Raw genomic sequence first — 25,503 nt, 5'->3', positions numbered from 1 at the left:
AATGAACTTTATCACAATATGCTAATTTTTGGAGGAGGACTAGATACATGCGGATGATGTACAGTAAGTCATTTTTTGACTATAAGGCTACGTTCAGACTGCATGCTTATCAGATTCCTCCTTAAATCCGATTTATATGGGTTATTTTTAGCAAGTGTCCAAACAGATCTTCGCCTGTTCAGATTGGGCCACATTATTGACACACCTGACAGGTTGCTTTGGCAACGGATACGTCATCCAGTGTAGAGTGACGGATGGTCAAATCCCATTTGAGCTGTTCAGACTGAGCAACATTTTGTCCATATCTGATATGAAACTACCTCCCGTATGTTGTTTTCAATCTGTCTCCTAAAATCTGATTTCTGTGCCTTGTGACTGTTCAGACTAGAAAGCAGTGTTGTTTTTTGGCAGCCCTTTTAATTTTCGTCTTATTCTTAAGCCTCTTTCAGACTTATATCCCGGTAAAGTCCTGTGTAAGGTAAGGGAGTGCCAAAAAATCGATTATTAGATGCATCGCGATTTGACAAGTGACGATTCAATTACGATTAATAAATGTTCAAAAACGATGATTTTCCCTAATAACTTAATGACAAGCGCTCGTAGCGGAACGAAATTCAAGACACATCTGCCGCCCGAACACCTCTAACGGACGCACGCACAACGTTATGATGGATGCTACAGGTTACTGAGCGGGAGATTTACTCCTTTTCGAAAGACTGGAAAATAAATTTGTGTATGAGACAGGCAGGGACCCGGCGGTCGCACTTCTGTGCGCAAGTTATTTTTTAGAGCGAGAAGGGAAGAGAGATAGTTCGTAGCTCCTTGTCTTTCAGTTGTCCAGCAGTATGTTCAAGTCGTGTTAATTGGAAAAAGTCCCTAGTGTTTTGCTAAGTCCCGCTTCCGTCTATCAGAGGTGAGTACACGAACCCTCTTGTACTGTTTAGCCTTTATTGTTGTTGTTTTTGAGATGTTAGTAGTTAGCGCCGAGTGCTATGCCAACTAGCGACTTCGCTAACATGTATTTCCATGTCAAGTTGTGCGTTATTTGGTTCCTTAAAATGTTGCTAACGCGAATGCTACGCTAATGCTATGAGCTACATTTAGTGTGTGACGATCACACAGCAAAAACATTGCATATTCTCTCTGGCCAAGAAAACAAATCTTAACGACACAACCAGACACTGCTAAATACAGGCTAACGACACATAAATGTCACACATTGTGAACAAGTGACAGAAACTATTGCACATTGTTATCTTGCTCTCTTGACCTCAGACGAAAACATTCGTCTCATTTAGGGCTGTCAAAATTATCGCGTTAACGGGCAGTAATTAATTTTTAAAAATTAATCACGTTAAAATATTTGACACATTTAAAGCACATGCTCCGCTCAAACAGATTAAAATGACAGCACAGTGTCATGTCCACTTGTTACTTGTGTTTTTTGGTGTTTTGTCACCCTCTGCTGGTGCTTGGGTGCGAGTGATTTTATGGGTTTCAGCACAATGAGCATTGTGTAATTATTGACATCAACAATGTTGAGCTACTAGTTAATTTTTTGATTGAAAATGTGACAAATTTTATTAAAACGAAAACATTAAGAGATGTTTTAATATAAAATTTCTATAACTTGTACTAACATTTATCTTTTAAGAACTACAAGTCTTCCTATCCATGGATCGCTTTAACAGAATGTTAATAATGTTAATGCCATCTTGTTGATTTTTTTTTTTTATAATAAACAAATACAGTACTTATGGACAGTATGTTGAATGTATATATCAGTCTTGTGTCTTATCTTTCTATTCCAACAATAATTTACAGAAAAATACGGCATATTTTATAGACGGTTTGAATTGCGATTAATTACGATTATTTCTAAGCTGTGATTAACTCGATTGAAAATTGTAATTGTTTGACAGCCCTAGTCTCTTTATGTTTTAGTCTTCCAAAACATGTTTTTAGCTCGTTATCGTCTCATCATCATCATTAAAAAAAGTGTTCGTTGACGAGATTTTTTTGTTATCGTTATAGCTGACGAAACCAACACTGCTACAAAGGACAATCCAGTTTCTATCTGGATTGGCTGAAAATCAGATTTTGGCTGCAAGTCTGAACAAGGCCTAAACGTACCTAACTATAAGCCACATCCCTCAAAATTCCCCAAAAAACTGTTTATATACGAAAGACCTGAGGTTAGGTAGTTAGTTTTAATTGCCTCACGTCAATTACAATTAGTATTAAACTAAAGAAAAGACATTTTTAGAATAGGTGTGAGGAGAAAATAGAAGCTTTGAATGTACTGCTGCGAGCTTGTTTGCCTATCCGTTTGAGGAAGAAAAAACGATCGCTGGAATGACAGCTGCTGATGAAAGTCTTTTTAACTCAAAGATATACTTAGCAATACAGCTTTAGGCCTGTGTATCAGTATCGGATGGAGTGATTGTTTATGCAACATAAAAGGTACACTATGGATATGTGGGTGGCAACTTAATAGACGGCTTTGAGAGGGATGCACAACTGAGAGAGCTGAATTCAAACCTCCAATCATTCGGAGATTGACCTTGAGGCAAACATGCAATGGGCTTGGCTTCATTTAGCGCGCAGTCACCGTCTTTAGTCTTACCTGGAGGGTAGCGCTCAATGACTGGATAGTTGTCCACCTGGAGAGTGGCATTGCCACCGCTGCGTGTGAAGCGTACAACGTGGTACTTGCCGTCATTTACCATGACAGCGGGCTCATCAATGGTGATGTCGTCCGTCCCCACGTTGAATATGACGCCGATTTTGCCTTGATCCTGCAGGTAACAAAGAATGAATAACAAACGCCGATGCCAAGGATTTTCAAAACACACATATTGGAGGAAATTCTCTTGATGTCGTTTGCTTATCACTCTAAACAGAGTTTGATGACGCGTGCGTAGGCCTTAACATGGGCTACATGAACAAGTCTAGCATTTACAGGGTTTTTGCACCATTTTAAAAGTCAAATTTAATGCTTTTTATAGGGAACCTGGGACTTGAAGACTTGTAGGTTCTAATAAATCACAATTGTTTTCTTTCACTAAAATATGTTATTAGAAACTAGAGGTGGGAATCTTTGGGCACCTAATGATTCGATTATGATTCAGAGGCTCCGATTCGATTATAAATCGATTATAGATGCAACCCCCCCCCCAACCCCCCCGCTTTTAATTTTTTGTACACTAGTTCCAAAATTGTTCAACAATCCTCTCAGGCTAAACAAACTACTATTTCAGTATCAAGTTAACCGTTAAAAACAGTCAATAAAATACTCAAGTCCCCAATCTGTATCGGCAGCTTTAAACTACATTCAATTAATTTTAAAGTTGTCAAAATTGCTCCCGTTATTCCATAATTTCCCTTCTGTCTACTTTCGACATGAAAGTTTTAAAACTGTTTCATCATTTAAAGATAGATTCAAGTCAAGATTTTGCCAATCTTTTTTGGGATAAAAAGTAATTAGGTTCGCTACAACAGAGCCTTCTAGAGAAGTCTACTGCTTTAAGATGGCACCTATTTACGAGTGCGGGAAAGTCTGTCATTTCACATCTAGTTCTTGGTATATGATCTAACACTGCCGTCGTCTGTCATTTCACATCTAGTTCTAGATATATGTGATATCTACCATAGCCGTATGTTGCCGTATGTTTGTAGCAACTAGCAACTAGGCGCTTTTTGTAGTGGCTGACCGCAGTCAGGTATTATTGTTTTGTTTTCAACATGATATTTACTCTCGGTCCGTTCCTCATTGCGTTCTGAAGACCGCGCTGACTGTGTTTTATTTCCGCTTTACCTGGTATAATTCAATAATCGGAATTTGGATGTTTGTGAATCGTTCTCGAATCTTCCAGGACCGAATCGCGAATAATCTAAGAATCGGAAATTTCGCACGCCTCTATTAGAAACACATAAAATATTGCCACTAAAGTGCCTATGACAGCAAAAAGCATGTTAATTTAATATTTCAGGTGGTATGAAATGGACCGCTTGGATGAGTGTGGAAGCGATCGATTTATATATTCAATTTTTTAAAATCCCGCACCATGAAAATGACTGACTTCCTGGATTGAGGATGAATGTGAATGTGACTTCACCCAGGTCAGCATTTCACAATACAGCATTGCTTTATATCATGCAGATGGACTGCGGATTCAGCTGATTTTGTGGATTACCGTATTGGCCCGAATATAAGACGGCCCCGATTATAAGACGACCCCCTCTTTTTCAAGACTCAATTTTGAAAAAAAGACTTTTTATACATTTTTATACAAAAATAATTACAGTACATCTGAAACAAATGATTATGACTATATATTTGAGAGAAAAAGCATGTTATTTTGCCTCATTCAAATCTTAATATCTGAACATTTAAATATGTAAACTAAAGTGCAATCACATTCGTAAATGAATTACTTCTGGTTTTTGAAATGTAAATAAACCACTTTATTGTGATGAAACAACAAAATTGCAATAACTGCATTAACCATCAAAGTGAAGTCTAACTGTAACTGTAGTCTTGAAACAAATCTGAATAAGGAAAAAAATTGCAATAAAATAATGTAAACTAGTTAAACTTGAGAGGAGCTGAGATCTGTCATGACAGAACATTGCTTCAATGATATCTGGCGCCATCTAGCATCGTAAATGGGTATAATGTCTAGACCGCGAATATAAGACGACCCCCACTTTTTCAATCTTATTTCAATGCAAAAAACACTGTCTTATATTCGGGCCAATACGGTAATTTGTTTATTTTTCACATCACACCAGCCAAATGTGCTGCAGGGTTTTGTTGCTGCACCAGGGTGTGTGAGCCTTTTTGGGTTTCTAAAAGTTCCCATTTACCCCGAAATTGGCCAAAACAAGTCCGACAACTGTGGGACCATTGGACTTACGAGGAAGTCAGTAAACATCGTGTTTTGTATTATGTCAAATACTGGGATCATAGCACACGTTTTAATAGGGATGTGGCTTGCATTTTGTGGCTGACAGTGCTCTTTGTCCACCGAGAATGCCACTCGGCCGACGACCGGCGGCTTGTCGCACACCACCTTTGGTCTTCTTTGCATGCCCGCCGGGAGAGCGCTATACTCGGCTTATGCTCGTGCAGTTCTCCATATTGCCTAGACTTCCAGCCCCCTCTGCCCTCTTCGTATGCCCGGCAATAGACCACTATCCTCGGGTTGAGCTCGGGCAGCTACGAGCTCCTCCGACGTCGGCCGGTTAGTCCGGCGGTCATTCTCCAGCTGCTTCCCCAGCAAATGAGCTCTCCTGTCCGCAGCAGGGGAACGACGTAACTGTAACTTGCTCGCCACTAGGGGGGCTGTCGATCGGTGAAGATAATCGACAACCCCGCCGCTGCGTGACATGATCCGGGGTAGTTTTGTCTGATATGTCGCTTTGAAAGGCGAGAATAAGACTTTGAAATGCCGCTCAGTTCAGGTTAGCATGTCGGCTAGCTGTCACGCCTCCTGTTTCGTTTACGCTCTCCGAACCCCGGTGGCATAAAATATTGTGCGGGAAGTGCAAGAAGTCAAACAGTTTTGACCATTATGGAGTAATTTTGCCATGTCGTATTGAATAAATAAATTTTGAATATTTCATATTCCATTTAGCACAAGACTTATTTGTTATGACCATACCATTTATTTAGCAATTGGAGAAAAATACTAAGATCCAAATACTAAGATTCAAAGAATATCCTGTAAAAATATTGGAGCAGAGAGATTGAAACAATCACATTTTGCTGCTCTCTTTGTCGCATTTTCCTCGTTCGGAACAATTCCCCCTCAATGGGCTGAATTCTAAATCAGATGAAATCGTGACCTTACCAACGTCATCCTCCAGTCAGGGACGCTAAAGCGCTATAATGACAGGCGGGGATAAACTGCAGATTGATAGACTAATTTCTCGTCATCTGCGCTTTATCAAATTGTTGTATATAGTCGAATCATCTCAAAATACAATTGTAATTACATTAAAATGACCTCACTTTGAATGGACGTGAAAGGGCCAAGCTGGACATAAATGGAGTTAGTGACATAATTTACCGGATGACAATTAATGACATTTTTCATAAGCATTCAGTAATGCCCATGATAGTGTCATGTCATAATTATGACGGTCTTATGACAGTTTTATGACACCGGTGCGAAATAAAGTGTTACCTATTAACCCAAATAAATCAACAAACAAGCTGTACTGGACTATAAGCCACAGGATTCAAAATGAAGGAAAAATGTAGCAGCGTACAGTCCGAAAATTGTGGTAACTCAGAAACAGCCAAGAAAATAGAGTGAGTATGTGGACTGAAAACCCTTGATGGGCTAGTGAGAGCATATCGTTTGTGACGTGGGCAGTATGTTAAGCTCTTTCTTAAGGGTTCAGCATAGTTTCCTGTGAGCCGCCAGCTCAGGTTGCCTGATGTGGATCAATCCTGACACAATCCTGCTGTTCTTCCTTTACTCCACCGAGTCTCCCCCTTCCCCCTGCTTCTGTCAGCAACTGACAACCTTCCACAAAGGTCAAAGCTGCTTCCCAATATAGCCTTTGGGGGGCACTGGTAGCAAACAGACTGTTTCCTGTGCCCCCCTGACTGCCACACAAGGTCGAAGTGGTGACGGCAGAGCGATAAACTGCACCTAATGTGCAGATGAAGAACTGGTTGGCAAATATGCCCTGATAATTCAACAGCTGAATCAAGAAATCTGCTCAAATACAGTAATTCTCAGTTGGCTTGGTTTCAATTAACAATATGCAAATGATTGCGGTATAGAAAATCCTTTTGACGTACAGTCTACATTTACAGCGTGCCACCGGGACGCTTCTTTTATATCCTGCGAATCTCATTCCAATGTGTGCTTGTACCTAATAAAGTGTTCGACGAGTATATTTTGCGGCACATGAAACAACCCAGTGGTATGCTAACAGTTCATTAGAGAGGACCGTTGACAGGCAGTGACGTGACTATAATAAGAATGTCAGTTGTGCACAGTTCTATGCGGTGCACACGATTAATAATCATTATAATAAGCAAGTTCAGCCTGCATATGCCTTTTGTCTCTCAGGCGGGTGGAATAAGATATGCAGAGGGCTGCAGGGCTTTCTTCCAACTCCAGCTGCAATATGGCACCTTCAACAAGACAGAGGAAGTGCAGGCAAATTGGGTGGGTGTAGAATTTTGTTGATACGAAAATGCGCTATTCCTCTGTGGCACTCCAATATTTACTGGCTTCACAGACAAGGTGTACATATCTTAAGCACTTCTTAGCGCTTCGTATTTGGGAGTTTCCAGCTTTGCTGTCACATTTGTGCGCTTCCTCCTGAACTCATTCTGAGATTTGTGCCATATTAAATCATTCCTCCTCCCTCGTACTCACGAAAATTGAATGACTGGCTGAACATGTAGACAGAAATATGAGCCTCTCAGGTGGCTGCTGCCACTGCTGATGCCGTGGCGTGATGTAAAAGCGGTTTTAAGGCTTTGTTCACCCTCTAATCATATGCAAAATACTGCTGGAATCCTTTTCAGATGTGAAATAATTATTCATGCCGACGTGGTTGGTGCAACATGTGTGTTAAATGCGTGAAGTGCAGAGACTTCTGACATCTCAGTGAGGATTTTTAAAGGGAACCTCAGATTTAAAGACCTGTAGGCTCGAATAAGCCACAATTGATCTCTTTTACTAAAATATGTTATTATAAACATGTACAGTGTGGCAAATAAGTATTAAGACCTGTAGGCTCGAATAAGCCACAATTGATCTCTTTTACTAAAATATGTTATTATAAACATGTACAGTGTGGCAAATAAGTATTTAATCAACCACCAATGGCGTACCGCACGCAGGCTATTTTTAGACCGTGACGTCGCATCATAAAGCGGAAGTAAAGCCAAAGTGGGACATTATAGACCCGCCCTCGCATAAACACAACGTAATTTGTGCTACTTTTCTCCGGTAATCTTTCAAAAACGAACATGCCGATCACGCATTGCTTTTTTGGAACTTGTAGAAACGACTCTAGACATTACGACACATGAAGGATGTTTTCTTCATACGTTTCCGGAAACCAAAAAAATGTGAAGACTGAATCAACTTGCGCGGACTTTAACACCAGCTCGGTGAATCCATTCACATTTCATATGCATTAAACATTATGTTGGGTTGGCATGGTCTTTCAGAGGACAAAGAAGTAAGCCATTTTTATATTTTTAACTTATTTTTTTAGCGTAACGTGCTGTGCTGCTTCTGTCTGACAATGAATGACCTGAAAAGAATTACAATGGTATCTGACTGCCTGCCACTGTTACCGTTTCTGTTATATATATAAAAAAACAACTTTAGTAAGGGGGAAGTGTAAATAAATTATAGAATTAAGATGTGTTATCAATGAAAAAATTAAAACTGTTTGTTGGCTGTCACTGAGTAGCATTTGCCATCGCTACACAAAGCTAACTAAATTACCCCGTAGGACAACCAGAGGATATATAAGAAAGACAGGGCTGATGGTAAAGGATAGCTTGTTGAAACAGGAGAATGTCATTGTCAGTCGCGTCGATAAAAAAGCTCAAGCTACGCTTAGGTCGGCTCGTTTTTTTCGTCTTTTTCAGCCTTCGACACTCAAGCCATCTCTTTAACTGAACATTTTTATGTTCTTCCACATCTTTGCCAGTGAATTTGGCACCAGGCACATCATTTTCGGAGAGAATTGGTAGGTTAAGCTCTGTAAACATCTCCTTCGTACACGATTTCCATTCATTTCCTTTTAGGGACAAACGGTGGATTGTCCCTACTTAGCAACAGTAGCTAATGTCATGAATATTAATGAGCGGAAGTGACGTGTTGCTTGCGGTACGTCATTGTGCAAGTTCTCCTACTTGAAAAGATTAGAGAGGCCTGTAATTGTCAACATGGGTAAACCTCAACCATGAAAGACAGAATGTGGAAAAAAACAAAGTCACATTGTTTGATTTTTAAAGAATTTATTTCCAAATTAGAGTGGAAAATAAGGATTTGGTCACCTACAAACAAGCAAGATTTCTGGCTGTCAAAGAGGTCTAACTTCTTCTAATGAGGCTCCACTCATCACCTGTATTAATGGCACCTGTTTTAGCTCATTATCAGAATAAAAGACACCTGTCCACAACTCAGTCAGTCACACTCCAAACTCCACTACGGCCAAGACCAAAGAGCTGTCGAAGAACACCAGAGACAAAATTGTAGACCTGCACCAGGCTGGGAAGACTGAATCTGCAATAGGTAAAATGCTTGGTGTAAAGAACTCAACTGTGGGAGCAATTATTAGAAAATGGAAGACATACAAGACCACTGATAATTAAGACCACTGATAATCTCCCTCGATCTAGGGCTCCATGCAAGATCTCACCCCGTGACGTCAAACCAGAACCACCTCGTGAATAACCTACAGAGAGCTGGGACCACAGTAACAAAGGCTACTTTCAGTAACACAATGTGCCGCCAGGGACTCAAATCCTGCACTGCCAGACGTGTTCCCCTGCTGAAGAAAGTACACGTCCAGGCCTGTCTGCGGTTCGCTAGAGAGCATTTGGATGATCCAGAAGAGGACCGGGAGAATGTGTTATGGTTAGATGAAACCAAAATAGAACCTTTTGGTAGAAACACAGGTTCTCGTGTTTGGAGGAGAAAGAATACTGAATTGCATCCGAAGAACACCATACCCACTGTGAAGCCAGCATGGGGGTGGAAACATCAATCTTTGGGGCTGTTTTTCTGCAAAAGGACCAGGACGACTGATCTATGTAAAGGAAAGAATGAATGGGGCCATGTATCGATAGATTTTGAGTGAAAATCTCCTTCCATCAGCAAGGGCATTGAAGATAAGACGTGGCTGGGTCTTTCAGCATGACAATGATCCGAAACACACAGCCAGGGCAACAAAGGAGTGGCTTTGTAAGAAGCATTTCAAGGTCCTGGAGTGGCCTAGCCAGTGTCCAGATCTCAACCCCATAGAAAATCTGTGGAGGGGGTTGAAAGTCCGTGTTGCCCAACGATAGCCCCAAAACATCACTGCTCTAGAGGAGATCTGCATGGAGGAATGGGCCAAAATACCAGCAACAGTGTGTGAAAAGCTTGTGAAGAGTTACAGAAAACGTTTAGCCATGCTTCACAGTGGGTATGGTGTTCTTCGTATGCAATTTAGTATTCTTTCTCCTCCAAACACGAGAACCTGTGTTTCTACCAAAAGTTCTATTTTGGTTTCATCTGACCATAACACATTCTCCCAGTCCTCTTCTGGATCATCCAAATGCTCTCTAGCGAACCGCAGGCGGGCCTGGACCTGTACTTTCTTCAGCAGGGGGATACGACTGGCAGTGCAGGATTTGAGTCCCTGGTGGCGCATTCTGTTACTGATTGTAGCCTTTGTTACTGTGGTCCCAGCTCTCTGTAGGTCATTCACTAGGTCCCCCCGTGTGGTTCTGGGATTTTTGCTCACCGTTCTTGTTATCGTTTCGACGCCACGGGGTGAGATCTTGCATGGAGCCCCAGATCGAGGGAGATTATCAGTGGTCTTGTATGTCTTCCATTTTCTAATAATTGCTCCCACAGTTGATTTCTTTACACCAAGCGTTTTACCTATTGCAGATTCAGTCTTCCCAGCCTGGTGCAGGTCTACAATTTTGTCTCTGGTGCCCTTTGAAAGCTCTTTGGTCTTGGCCATAGTGGAGTTTGGAGTGTGACTGACTGAGTTTGTGGACAGGTGTCTTTTATACCGATAATGAGTATAAACAGGTGCCATTAATACAGGTAACGAGTGGAGCCTCGTTAGAACTCATTAGAAGAAGTTAGACCTCTTTGACAGCCAGAAATCCTATTTTCCATTCTAATTTGGAAATAAATTCTTTAAAAATCAAACAATGTGATTATTTTTTTCCCCCACATTCTGTCTCTCATGGTTGAGGTTTACCAATGTTGACAATTACAGGCCTCTTTAATGTTTTCAAGTAGGAGAACTTGCACAATTGGTGGTTGACTAAATACTTATTTGCCCCACTGTAGTTATAACTGATAGTTATTATAAAGTGTTACTGAAAACTTTTCCATTTTTAGTTGAAGGTAGTCCTTTTCAAAATATTGTATTGTTAGCATGACATCAAATGAATGTCAAGGTGATGAGACAAGTGCATGTGTTTTGTTTTTTTCTTTGGCATATCATTAATCTTCATTATATCATGACTTGATAAATGCTTTGTGGTGGCATAAAATAAAATATACGTAAAATCATATTCTATTTCCCATTTGAACTCTCAGGCAAAGCAATGCACTTTCCAAATTAAGTATGAATGTGCATTAAATATTCACTCACACTTTTTTTCCAGTGGTTTTTCTATGATTGCTGTTTGCTAGCTTGCAAAGACACTCGCCTATCTGCGTGCAAAGACATCCGGGAAAAAAAAAAAAAAACTGAAATGGTTTCACTTAATGACCCGGAATAGTTGACAGCTTATCTTACTTTGTCTGAAACATCATTGATTTGCCTCAAATTAGCCTCAAGGCTAGATAACGGCTCGCTTAGTGGGAAATGGCTGCTATTCCTGGCCGGCAAAAGGAAGATATTTCTTGCACAGCAAAAAATAAAAACAAATAAAGTAACAACAAAGTGTTCAGAGCAAAAACAGATGTACTGTGCAGTTATCTGGCTGGCATGAGTTCAGCTTTGTGGATTCGCAAGAGCCATTATCTGTCTTTTCCTTGACAACTGCTTATTACCACCACCTTAACTGAAAATAGGTGCAGATAAATGTTGAAAGAAGACTTTGTATTGTTGCACCTATTAAATCACTATTTCCCGACCTTGGCTATCAATACAATTTCTCATGAAAAACTTGACGGCAGATCCAGCAAAAACTGGTCTTTAACTCATTTGCTCCCAAAACCGTATAGTTACGTTCTATTTTTAATTGTTTCAGTGTCCCAAAGACGTATTTATACGTCTTTTTTTTTCTTCAAAAAAGACATCTCTAGGTCGTGATTCAATTTAGCTCCAAAGCACAAAGCTGAAAATCCATTTTAAAGCAATAAAACCGGCCACTGGAGGGCAGTAGCGCATTTAGTTAGACTCGCAACATGATTCAACGGCAAGGAACGGGCAGGCCGCACGGCCGGGTGCCGGCGGAAGGCGACCGAATGGATGCCAGGCAGCGGACGACCGAGCAGAACAACCGGTAGGACGCCCGGGATGCCAGGCGCTGGACGACCGAGCAGAGCGACCGGGACCACTAGTGCAGCAGACGATGCCTTTGAGTCCGTGCTGCTCGTGAGCAGAGCCCGCAGAGATTCAAAAAAATTCATCTTTATGAGACAGACAACGATGAGGGAAAAGTTTAACCGGCTGTCGCGGCCACAACAGCGTCATCTTTCAGTTAGTTATGTGTAAATAAATTGTTACTTTGCTATCAAAAGCTCTATTTGTCTTGTTGTTTATCTTATTTTGTAAAAGGAAAACATTATTCAGATGTTTGGGATGTAACAATCAAAAAATAGCTGTGTACAGTGGGGAGAACAAGTATTTGATACACTGCCGATTTTGCTGGTTTTCCCACTTGCAAAGCATGTCGAGGTCTGTAATTTGTATCATAAGTTCTCTTCAACTGTGAGGGACGGAATCTAATACAAAAAAACAGAAAATCACGTATGATTTTTAAATAATAAATTTGCATTTAATTGCATGAAATAAGTATTTGATACATCACAAAAATCGAACTTAATGTTTGGTACAGAAACCTTAGTTTGCTAATACAGATACCAAACGTTTCCTGTAGTCCTTGACAAAGTTTGCACACACTGCAGCAGGGATTTTGGCCCACTCCTCCATGCAGATCTTCTCCAGAGCCTTCAGGTTTCGGGGCTGCTGCCGGGCAACACGGACGTTCAGCTCCCGCCATAGATTTTCTATCGGGTTCAGATCTGGTGACTGGCTAGGCCACTCCAGGACCTTAAGATGCTTCTTATGGAGCCACTCTTTAGTTGCCTTGGCTGTGTGCTTTGGGTCGTTGTCATGCTGGAAGACCCAGCCACGACCCATCTTCAGGGCTCTCACTGAAGGAAGGAGGTTGTCAGCCAAGATCTGGCTATACATAGCCCCATCCATCCTCCCCTCAATACGGTGCAGTCGTCCTGTAGCCTTGGCAGAGAAGCAGCCCCAAAAACTGATGTTTCCTCCTCCATGTTTCACGGTTGAGATGGTGTTCTTGGGGTTGTAGTCATCCTTCTTTTTCCTCCAAACACGACAAGCCGAGTTTAGACCAAAAAGTTCAATTTTGGTCTCATCCGACCACATGACCTTCTCCCATTGCTCCTCTGGATCATCCAGATGGTCAGTGGCAAACTTCAGACGTGTCTGGACATGCACTGGCTTCAGCAGCGGGACCTTGCGTGCGCTGTAGGATTTTAATCCATGACGGCGCAATGTGTTTCCGATGGTTTTCTTCGAGACTGTAGTTCCAGCTCTCTTCAGGTCATTGACCAGGTCCTGCTTTGTAGTTCTGGGCTGATCCCTCACCTTCCTCATGATCAGTGATGCCCCACGAGGTGAGATCTTGCATGGAGCCCCAGAACGAGGCAGAATGACCCTCAACTTGAACTTCTTCCATTTTCTAATAATCACTCTAACAATTGTTACCTTCTCACCAAGCTGCTTGCTTATTTTCCTGTAACCCATCCCAGCCTTGTGCAGGTCTATTATTTTATCCCTGATGTCCTTACATAGCTCTTTGGTCTTGCCCATGGTGGAGAGGTTAGAGTTTGTTTGTTTGAGCATGTGAACAGGTGTCTTTTATACAGGTAACAAGTTCAAACAGGTGCAGTTACTTCCGGTAATGAGTGGAGAACAGGAGGGGTTCTTAAAAAAGAACTAAGAGCCGAAATATTTACTAGTTGGTAATGTATCAAATACTTATTTCATGCAGTTAAATACAAATTTATTATTTAACTATTATACAATGTGATTTTCTGGATTTTTGTATTAGATTCCGTCCCTCACAGTTGAAGAGAACTTATGATACAAATTACAGACCTCTACATGGCTTGCAAGTGGGAAAACCAGCAAAATCGGCAGTGTATCAAATACTTGTTCTCCCCACTGTATAAGTCAAAGTTATGTTTGAAATGTATGCTCTCACAAAGAGCTCAATTTCTCCGTTTTTTCATCAGAAATTTGAAAATTGCTTAAACTAAGCTATTTTCTAATGCTGATTTCTAAAGAATGGAAAAAGATATGAACTAACTTTTTTTCTGCTGAAAGAAAAGAGTCTTATCTTTCTTCTGGTTGGTTCCATGTTTATTTAGCAATAGAACAGAATTTTCTGTGGGCCTTGCAAAATCAGTCAAAATCCAGTAAAACAGCCGGTCGCGAAGGGCCTTGCTCCGGTGAAAATGGCTGGGAGTGAATGAGTTCATGTCGTGCCTCATATTAAAAGTCAGACTCATTTTAAATTGATTGGCCTCAGCATGTAGACTGGTCATGTTTGTATAAAGACAAGCAATGCGTGAACTCTAGCTCAGAGTTGAATTCAGCCCATAATGACATCTCCTAGGTTGGAGTTGATTGCCAAGGGCATTTTTCTTTTTCACTTGACTCAGTCGGATTACAAAACAAGTCCCAAAGGACCTTTCGAGTGCTGGCAAAGCAAAACTAGCACACTTGTCCAAGCGACCCAAAGAAAAGGGCTTTCGCTATGACATTCATTTGCTCCCCTTTGTGTTCAAGAATCTACTTGAAGCGGCCTATAGGAGGTGTGACATGAAAAGACACAAGGTGTCTGCTGTTTGCTTCCACAAGGACCTGCTTTTGTGCTGAAGGGCTCTGTTTGCATTTGCACTGAAGGCTTCACCTTGCCTGCAGCTAGTGTGCAGAGGTGGGTAGTGTAGCCAAAAACTTGACTCAAGTGTGGCGTTACTTCAAAATAATATTACTCAAGTAAAAGTAGTCATCAAAAAAATGTATTCGAGTAAAAAAGTATTTGGTGAAAAGTAGGGTTGTTCAGATCATGTTTTTTTTGCTCCCGATCCGATCCCGATTGCTTTTTTTTTTTGCTCCCGATTCAATTCCAATCATTCCCGATAATTTTTCCCAATCATATACATTTTGGCAATGCATTAAGAAAAAAATGAATAAAACTCGGACGAATATATACATTCAACATACAGTACATAAGTACTGTATTTGTTTATTATGACAATAAATCCTCAAGATGGCATTTACATTAAATAACAATTCTTTCTGTGAGAGGGATCCACCGATAGAAAGACTTGTAATTCTTAAAGGATAAATGTGACTTTGTATATTGTGACTAAATATTGCCATCTAGTGTATTTGTTGAGCTTTCAGTAAATGATACTGTAGCCATTTAACTTCTGCCCAAATGCATGATGGGAAGTGCAACCATGACTGTGCGTCGTGGTACCAATTGATATATCTTCTCTGCGTTGGGAAATAACATAGGGTGTTAAGAAAAAGATCAACTACTACCTTTCTTCCCCACATTGCTTCCCACGATTATTCTAATCGTTGGGAGAGGGATTGAAGGCTTCAGCCAAATAAAAGGCTCCAAAGGCTGCCAAAATTCACCCTACTCATTTTACGCTGCCTTTTAGCTCTATATACTGCATGGGTAAAACGGCGGCATTATAGATTGAACGCGACAATGCGTGAGTGGGTCGTGCAGCGCATGCGTTAAATATTGTAACGTGATAAATGTAAAAAATATTAATTCTCGCCGTTAACGCGATAAATTTGATAACCCTACCTTAAGCTTAAACTAAAGACTCTGGAAGAGTGTAACACATCATGTCTGTAACGTTAAATACAATTAGAAAACCATTTAATTAAAAAAAAAAAAAAAAAAAATATATATATATATATATATATATATATTAAAAAAAGGCATGTCCAATATTTTTTTGCCGATTCCGATACTTTGAAAATGACGTGATCGGACCCGATCGTTCGATCGAGACATCTCTGGTGAAAAGAATACTCAAGTAATGGGTAACATTGTGAGTAACTGCTCACGATGTTTGATTTTTGAAACACTGGTATTTTTTTTTCTCAATACAAAGTTATCTAAATGAACTGTTATTATTACACTGTACTATAACCTTGTCCATAACCACATTAAGCCAAAGAAATACAAAAAAAAAAAAAAAGAATTCCGGCAAGAGGAAAAAAATTCTTTCAAAGAGCACGAATGCCGTGGAGTAGAAAAAAAAACCAGATCCCTTGTTTTCACGGTTAATAAGGATCACAATGCGCAAAAAAAACAAAAAAAAAAACGGCGGAAAACACAGACAAGACTTAAAAAGCAGCTTCTGCTCTTGCACTACTCTTTAAAAGAAACCGCTGTATTTTAAGCCAAAAGAACTGTTGTGTTAGAACAATATGTCTATATGTTGCCATAGCAGATTCATGGCGCATTAAGCCCCCAAACTATTTTTAATTTGTCCGTTTTACCCTGGAAACCCCCGTTTACAGACATCGCGCAACCGCTTTTGTTTCAACCCAGCCATAAAACGAAGGTAATTAATTATATTTATCATTCAAAATGTCTGTCATTTTTAGCTTAGAATCATTAATGGATGTCTAATATTTTGTTTGAAAAAAAAAAAAAAAAAAAAAAAAAAAACGACTAAAAAATTATTCACTCGCATATTTACAGTAACGCGTTACTAGCTAACGCGTTACTGACAACACTGTGTATATGGCGGAAAACACAGACAAGGCTGAAAAAGCAGTTTCTTCTCCTGCACCCTTCTTTAAAATAAACTGCTTTTTTTTAAGCCAAAAAAACTGTTGCGTTTAAGAGAACAATATGTCTTTATGCTGCAATAGCAGATTCGTGGCGCATTGAGCCCCCGAAATATTTTTAATTTGTCTGTTTTACCCTGGAAACCCCCGTTTACAGACGTCGCGCAACCGCTTTTGTTTCAACCCAGCCAGAAAAAGAAGGTAAGTAATTATATTTTTTATTCGAAATGTCTGTCATTTTTAGCTTAGAATTATTCATTGATGTCTAATATTTCGTTTGAAAAAAAAAAAAAAAAAAAAAAAACACACGACTTTAAAAAAATTATTCACTCGCATATTTTAAACTTTTAAACAAATTACGTCACAATGAAAAAAGTGGTGTCTGTAAAAAAGTCACGGATATCTACCTCATAACTATCGCTTAATTTTTTATTTTTGTTACTGTCTCATTTTCTCCGATATGTTAGATGATAAATAATTGATCCAAACAAAGAAAAAAAAATAAAATAAAATAACTTTTAAAAGGGTAAATATATGAAAAAGAAAATCTCGACTACTCTTTGATGTCTGCGATTTCTGCAACGCGTTCCTTGTTATCCTTGTTATATTACCATGTTTCACCCATAAATTCCCCCCCAAAATCCAGCTGTGGCCATTCACAGCTGTGTTTCTGTGTCTCGTCTCTTTTTGAATGCCCTCCTGATCAAAATTTTTCTCCCCCCAGAAAATTGAAGTTTTAAGCTTTCGAATGATGTATTACACGTGCATATCTGACGATTTTGAAATTTGGCCAAATTGGGGGTCTCAGAGCGGAACTTCAAGTTACCTGAGTGTTTTCCGCCATTTACATTTTTTTTTGTGTGTTTAATAGAGGCGTGCCAAATTTCCGATTCTTAGATTATTCACGATTCGGCCGTGGAAGATTTGATAACGATTCACAAACATCCAAATTCCGATTATTGAATTATACCAGGTAAAACGGAAGTAAAACACAGTCAGTGCGGTCTTTGGGACGCAATGAGGAACGGACCGAGAGTAAATATCATGTTCAACTCATGCCGTTAGATAAAAAAAACAATCATACCCGACTGCGGCCGACAGCCGCTACAAACATACGGCTACAGTAGATATCATATATATATATATAATATATATATACAGTGGTACCTCTACATACGAAGTTAATCCGTTCGAGGACCTTGTTTGTAAGTCGAAATGGTCGTATGTCGAGCAGGATTTTCCCATAGGAATACATTATAATTCCATTAATTCGTTCCACAGCCCAAAAACCTGCACTAAATCCTTAAAAAATACTGCTGGTGCTATTACAAATGGCAATTACACGTAGCAAAACAAATAAATTATAAATCAAAATTGGAATAATATAATAAAAAGAATAATAATAATTCCTGTAATAGTGTAACGAATCGGGTTCTAATAAGGCGGACGTTTTTTTGTGTACCTGAACGCACCGCGGGGCTGACGTGCCAGAGACGGACCGGTGAGCTTGAGTTTCACTTTCACTTTGAATGTTCTCTTGAGAACACCGTCAATGGCGGCAGACAGCAGGCGTTTTGTGTTGAATAAGTTGTGAAAGAAATGATGAAAACGTGGCGAAGCTGGCTTCTTTGGAGATGTTACCACAATAAGAATTGTCAGCTTAACTTATAAAGACTGGCGAACGATGGTCGGAGGAGGACCGTGGAGATGTATTGTTGAGCCATTTCACGGATGCCCACCCCATGCTCATATTTTTCTGTCATTTGCATCTTCATTTAGAAGGTAAGCATCAACTTTTTCCTTGTTTCTCCACCTGTACCAACCTTTTCTGAAACCTGTGTTGATTTGTCACACAAGAAAATCCGCCGTGCATTCGTCTGCGGTGCTGCCATTGTCGTCGTATTTTGAGCATGTCGTCGGATGTAGAAACAAATGGCGAGTCAAATTTTACGTCGGATGTCGAAAAGTTTGTGTGTCGAAGCGATCGTATGTAGAGGTACCACTGTATATATAAAATGACAGACGGCGGTGTTAGAACATGTATTATTGAACAGAGATGCGAAATGACAGACTTTCAGGCGTGAGTAAACAGCCACCATCTTAAAGCAGTACTAAAGCAGTGACTTCTCTAGAAGGCTCTGTTGTAGCGAACCCAATTAACTTTTTATCTAAAATACTCCTAAATCGGCAGAATCTTGTCTTGAATCTATCTTTAAATGATGAAATAGTTTTAAAACTTTGACAAAAGTAGACAGAAGGGAAATTATGGAATAACGGGAGCAATTTTAACAACTGTAACAGTTGATTCACAACATTGAATGTAGTTTAAAGCTGCTGATACAGAATGGGGACTGGAGTATTTTATTTACTGTTATTTTGGTATATTTGTTTACTGTTATATGCTAACTTGATACTGAAATAGTAGTTTGGTTTAGCCTGATAGGATTTTTTGAACAATTTTGGAACTAATGTAAAAAACATTTATTTAAAAAAAAAAAGGAGGGGGGTGCATCTAAAATGAAAATGGGGGGTTTGGGTGACATCAATAATTGATTTATAATCGAATCGGAGCCTCTGAATCTTAATCGTAATCGAATCAGCTCTAGTGTTTAATGTATTTTATTCAGATTTAGTAATTGAAAGAGATACATATAGTACATGCTGTTTCACCTTTTTTCCCCAAAGTGTAATAAAAAAAAAAACGAATCGAAATACGATCGCTTCAACACACGATCTTTTGGACATCCGACGTAAAATTTGACTCGCCATTTGTTTCTACATCCGACGACATGCTCGAAATACGACGACATGACAGTTCCGGAAACAGACGCATGGTGGATTTTCTTGTGGGAGAAATCAACACAGGCTCCAAGAAAGTTAGTGCAGGCGGTGAAAAAAAGGAAAAACGTGACGGCACGGCACATCGCGGAATCCCCAACGGCCCACCAGTAAGCGACACCCAGCCGACACACCGGCATCCAGCCAGCGACCCGCGCCGAAGCGCAGGGCGGGTATCCAGGCAGAGAAGAGAGGGGAAGGCGGACGAGAAGCCACTGCGGGGGGACACGAGATCGGAGCCCCGACCTCCCCCCACTCCCGCGGCCGGCAGCCCAGGCAGAGGGTAGGCCACGCCCCGCGAGCCACGCCATAGAGAAAAAGTGTGGGACCCACCTACCACCCTATTACTGTGGCGTGCAGGTCCCCGACTGACATCCATTACCCAGCACCGTGATGGCATTGTGAGAGGAGGGTAGTGCAATGTATGCATTAAAATAGGAGAGCGCGGCTTGGGGCAGTGGGACCGCTACATGGAATTTTAACCCAGCCGCCCGTCCCACCGCCCTTTGCTGAAGCTCCCCTATTGAGTATGATGTGTGTGGTGTGTTACTCAAGTACATGTAACGGAGTTAATGTTAATGTAACGCGTTACTACTAGAGGTGGGAATCTTTGGGCACCTAACGATTCGATTACGATTCAGAGGCTCCGATTAGGCCTGAACGATATATCGTTTAAACATCGCCATCGCGATGTGCGCATGCGCAATAGTCCCATCGCAAGGACGTGCGATAGTTTTTTCATTTCATTTTTTTAAATCCACAAACGTTTGTTTTGAGGAAGGAGCGCGAAGGAGAGCGCACAGCCTCTCATTCCCTCCAACTCGCAGTCATCGGCTCCTCCCCCTCCCCTGCTACAGCGGAGTGGAGGGAGGAGGGGCCGAACAGCAGAGCGGAGGGAGGAGGGGCCGTTTTCAAAGTGAAAGCAAGCAACACGTTGAATAGGGAAGACTGTCTCCAAAAGGAGTTTTGGAAGTATTTTGGCTATCGACAAGAATATAAGGAACAAAAAACAGCCCTGTTGACAGTGCCTCGCCATGGTTGCCTCAACAAGAAGTAATCCGTCGAACATGTGGGACCATTTAAAACACAGGTATCTATGCATTCCTGTTACGAGCTTCCCATCAGAGGCTTTTTAGTACAGGTGGGAACATTGTTACGTGCCAACGTTGTTGTCTCAAGCCTGCAATGGTGGATAAACTAGTAGTCTTGGCCAAAAACCTATGAGACCCAGTTGAGAATTGCTGAGCAAGGAAGGTGGACGATATGCAGACAAATACATAACACAGCTGCAGGAATGTCTTTTCTTCTTTTTATTCATGTGACAGCTATCAGGAAGGTAGGAAATTTGGGAGTTAAAATGGTTCTGTTATTCATCAGTTATTTGCTGTTATTCAGTTCAATTATTTACAAGTTCAATTGAGTTTCTGTTTCTTTTATATTTAAATTAATTGTAAATCGTATTTTTCAAATAACTATAGTACAGCTGCACATAAAGTTTTGATACTTAATATTTTTTAAATATTTTTACAACTTTGTTGCAGTTTTGCAGTTTTATATTGTTATATTTTGTGTAAACAACTCAGGGGACTAATGCACTTGCACTTTTATTTGACAGATTTAATATTTAAGTTCAAATATGTTGACAACTTTATTGTTTTACTGAGGTTTTTATTTATTGTTACAGTTTGTGAACAACTCTTATTTGTCATATTTAATATTTTTGTTCAACTATGTTTACAACTTTGTTGTTATTTTACAGAAGTTTTTATTTATTGTTATATTTTGTCAAAAACTTAGGGGACGAATGCACCTGCTCTTTTATTTGTCATTTAATGTATTTGCTGCTGTTGAAGTGTCAAATATTGTGTTCAATAAATTATCTATTTTGTGCAGACATTGCTTCCTGGATCCCTTCATAATAATACAGCAATCTTAATCATTCACAAATGAAACGGTATTATATGAATACACTGTGGTCACGGTGTGTCATGCAAAGTATTTCCAAACAGCTATTCAAGTCATCTAGTGAAAATTTCTTTAAAAAAAAAAAAAAAAAAAAAAAAAAATATATATATATATATATATATATATATATATATATATATATTTTTACTATCGCAATATAATATCGCAATATATTGCACACCTCAAAAAAATCGCAACAATAGTTTTTTCCAATATCGTTCAGGCCTAGCTCCGATTCGATTATAAATCAGTGGCGCCACCAGGGGGTGGCCAGGGGTGGTCACGGCCACCCCTATAAATTTGTTGGCCACCCCACTGGCCACCCCGCAAGCCAGTATATCGTATCCCTGTTGGAAAGTACTTTTTATGTTTTGTTCATTCAGTAATAATTATTTTTGTGTCACATTAACATTGTGTTAGGAAATACCCAGTTAAGATATGATTTCCTCTGTATTTGCTTTTATTTGTACCTGCCAGCACCTGCTTTACCCCAGTAATTATTTTCTTTTGGAAAATGTACATTTTATGCCTAATATATACATAACGCAATAAAACAGAATTGTAGGGAACTCAAAATGTTGACTGAACAGTTATGGACTATGCAAATTAAATAATTAGTAACCTCAAATATTACACAATACACCAAAGTATATCAGTAGCCGTGTCCTTAATTTTTTGTTATAGTTTTCCCCTGACCTTTTTACTGCAATAATATAATGAAAACCTGAAATTATGGCTTTTAGTTTTGGTGTGCCACCCCAAGATTTTAGGTGGCCCCATCTGGCCACCCCTATGAAAAATTTCTGGAGGCGCCACTGTTATAAATCGATTATTGATACTCCCCCCTTCCCCCGCTTTTAATATTTTGTACATTAGTTCCAAAATTGATCAAAAATCTTCTCAGGCTAAACCAAACTAATATTTCAGCATCAAATTAACAGTAAAAACCAGAAAATAAAATACTCAAATCCCCATTGTGTATCAGCAGGTTTAAACTACATTCAATTTATTTAATGATGTGAATCAACCGTTAAAGTTGTTAAAATTGCTCCCGTTATTCCATAATTTCCCTTCTGTCTGCTTTCGACATGTCAAAGTTTTAAAACTGCTTCATCATTTAAAGATAGATTAAAGTCTGGATTTTGCCGATTAAGGAGTATTTTAGATAAAAAGTTAATTAGGTTCGCTACAACAGTCTTCTAGAGAAGTCACTGCTTTAGTACTGCTTTAAGATGGCGGCTATTTACAAACGCGGCACCTACTAAACGGCAAGACTGTCATTTCGCATCTAGACTCTCTTTACATTCTCGAATGGCGCCGTCGTCTGTAATTTAGCATCTAGTTCTACATATATCTGATATCTACCGTAGCTGTATGTGGCCGTATGTTTGTAGCAACTAGCAACTGGGCGTTGTTTGAAGCAGCTGTCGGCCGCTGTCAGGTATTATAGTTTTTCTATCTAGCGGCATGAGTTGAACATGATATTTAATCTCTGTCCGCTCCTGACTGCGTCCCGAAGACCGCGCTGACTATGTTTTAGTTCTGCTTTACCTGGTATAATTCAATAATCGGAATTTGGATGTTTATGAATCGTTCTCAAATCTTTCACGGCCGAATCGCGAATAATCTAAGAATCGGAAATTTCGCACGCCTCTAGTTACTACCCACCTTTGCTGGTGTCTATATAATGTATGGATAACAGTGTCGACTGTTTGACTATGACGTTCCCCTGCAACTCCTTATTAAAGACGTTAAGAGATGGATTATCTTCCTTAGTGCATATCCAAAGTCAAGTGGGAGTCTGCATCATTGGTGAGGGCAATTCATGGCTGCTTTATCTCTGGTAATCCCAGCAGAACTCTAAAATATCTCTTCAAACTCAACGACAAGACTTGTGATAATATGGCTAACTCCAGGGACCTGGTAAATAAAAGCAATTTAAAGTGTTCTTTAATCCCATCTGTGACCGAGTAAAGCTCATTTTTCAAGAGATGAAAGAAATTGAATATTCAAAAATTCCATATTCGGCACACTAATATCGTTGCACTGTCACTCTCTCCCCAGTGATCAGAGCAGTCCCGCAAGTTTTATCCAATGATATTATGTTACCAATCTAGTAGTATTAGCCTTGCTGGAATAATCCTGTGGACAGCATTGCCAAGTCTTTTAGACCTTTCTTGTATTGCGATGACTCCAAAAAAGTTGGCCAAGCGAGGGCTGATAAAGTAGTCAACACCAAGAAGATCTCAACGCCAACTCAAATGGGCACAAGATAATGGCATGGCATTCAATGCCTCGAAGTGAGGGGTTACTAGTGGTTTTGTTAACTGTTATTTTGCAAATTGTTGAAAAATTAGAATTCTGAATGAAGAGACAGGTTGTCCATTGTGCTTTGGAGCGAAGCTGCATCAGAACTTAGAGATGTCTCTGGTGAAAAAAAAAACGTAAAAGACGTATAAATACGTTTTTGGGACACTGAAACATTAAAAATCGAACGTATTTATACGTTTTTGGGAGCAAACGAGTTTACGATGATTGACAGACGTTAAGGTTTGATCTTGCAAGAGATATTTGGGAGCCGAAACTTCAAAGCGCCGCATGTGTCAATCATTGTTTAGCTTGTTAAACATTTAAAATATAGAGTGGTACCGCTACATAGAAAATTAATTCATTCCAGGACCTTGTTTGTAAGTCGAAATGGTCGTATGTCCAGCATAGGGGTGCAACGGTTCAGTTAGCCCACGGTTCGGTTTGAACCTCGGTTTTGGGATGACGGTTTTGGTTCGGTTTTGGTGTGCCTTTTTTTTTTCCCTCCCTAAAATATCGGGGAAAATGCGACAGTAACAAAAAACAATTAAGCGATAGTTATGAGGTAGATATTCGTGACCTATTTACAGACACAATTTTTTTTCATTGTGACATAATTTGTTTAAAAGTTTGAAATATGCGAGTAAATAATTTTTTAAAGTTTTTTTTTTTTAAACTAAATGTTGGACATCAATTAATGATTCTAAGCTAAAAATGATAGACATTCGAATAATAAATATACCTTCTTACCTTCTTTTTATGGCTGGGTTGAAACAAAAGCGGTTGTGCGGTGTCTGTAAACGGGGGTCTCCAGGGTAAAACAGACAAATTAAAAATAGTTCAGGGGCTTCATGCGCCATGAAACTGCCATGGCAGCATAAAGACATATTGTTCTATAAAAACACAACAGTTCTTTTGGCTTAAAATACAGCAGTTTATTTAAGAGGGGTGCAAGAGCAGGAACTGCCTTTTCAGCCACGTCTGTGTTTCCCGCTATATACCATATTTTTCGGACTATAAGTCGTAGTTTTTTTCATAGTTTGGCTAGGGGTGTGACCAATACTCAGGAGCGACTTATGTGTGAAATTAGTAACACATTATGATATCATTTCAGATGTTATTTTGGTGTTTTGGAGTGACACTGATGGTTTGGTAAACTTGTTAGCATGTTCTTTATGCTATAGTTATCTGAATAACTCTTGATAGCTATGGCCACGTTCGCGTTCTGCCTTTGGCAATGTGTGTTCAATTGTATTACTGACTTTTTTATATTGAAATGCATGCTTTTAGTTTGTAGCGCTTTCACGCCCACGTGGGGGCGCACTCGCACTTGTTTACGCGAAGAAGAGCGCTCACACGCCAGGAGAAGACGGACAGCTACGCAGCATCTCTGAATGATTGGGCAAGAGAGAGAGAGACACGCAGCTGTGAACCTACGTTCATTGTTTATGCTTGTAAAATATCTCTACAGAGGCAACGCTTGTGTGTATCATCTTTTCTGTTGTTGTTGTGTGTTTTCCACCCGCGATCGGACACTTAGAGCCAGTTGTGTGGTTGTTTGAACGATCTGCTAATGCTAGCGAA

At 39.8% G+C, this 25,503-nt stretch overlaps 1 protein-coding gene across 17 annotated transcripts in view; it reads right to left on the bottom strand.

The window, feature by feature from the left end:
• nrxn2a (neurexin 2a) overlaps positions 1-25,503 on the bottom strand; it is a 496,353-nt gene that overhangs the window by 40,644 nt on the left and 430,206 nt on the right. For all 17 annotated transcript variants that reach the window (XM_057820438.1, XM_057820422.1, XM_057820428.1 and 14 more), the window contains one exon: positions 2,627-2,798. In XM_057820438.1, the coding sequence (XP_057676421.1) occupies positions 2,627-2,798 (172 nt within the window). The remainder of the gene's footprint in view (positions 1-2,626; positions 2,799-25,503) is intronic.

Source organism: Corythoichthys intestinalis, chromosome 18 (genome assembly GCF_030265065.1).
Source record: "Corythoichthys intestinalis isolate RoL2023-P3 chromosome 18, ASM3026506v1, whole genome shotgun sequence".
Lineage (NCBI taxonomy): Eukaryota > Metazoa > Chordata > Actinopteri > Syngnathiformes > Syngnathidae > Corythoichthys > Corythoichthys intestinalis.
Note: the sequence above shows the minus strand (reverse complement) of the source record. Positions and strands in the feature narration are given on the sequence as shown.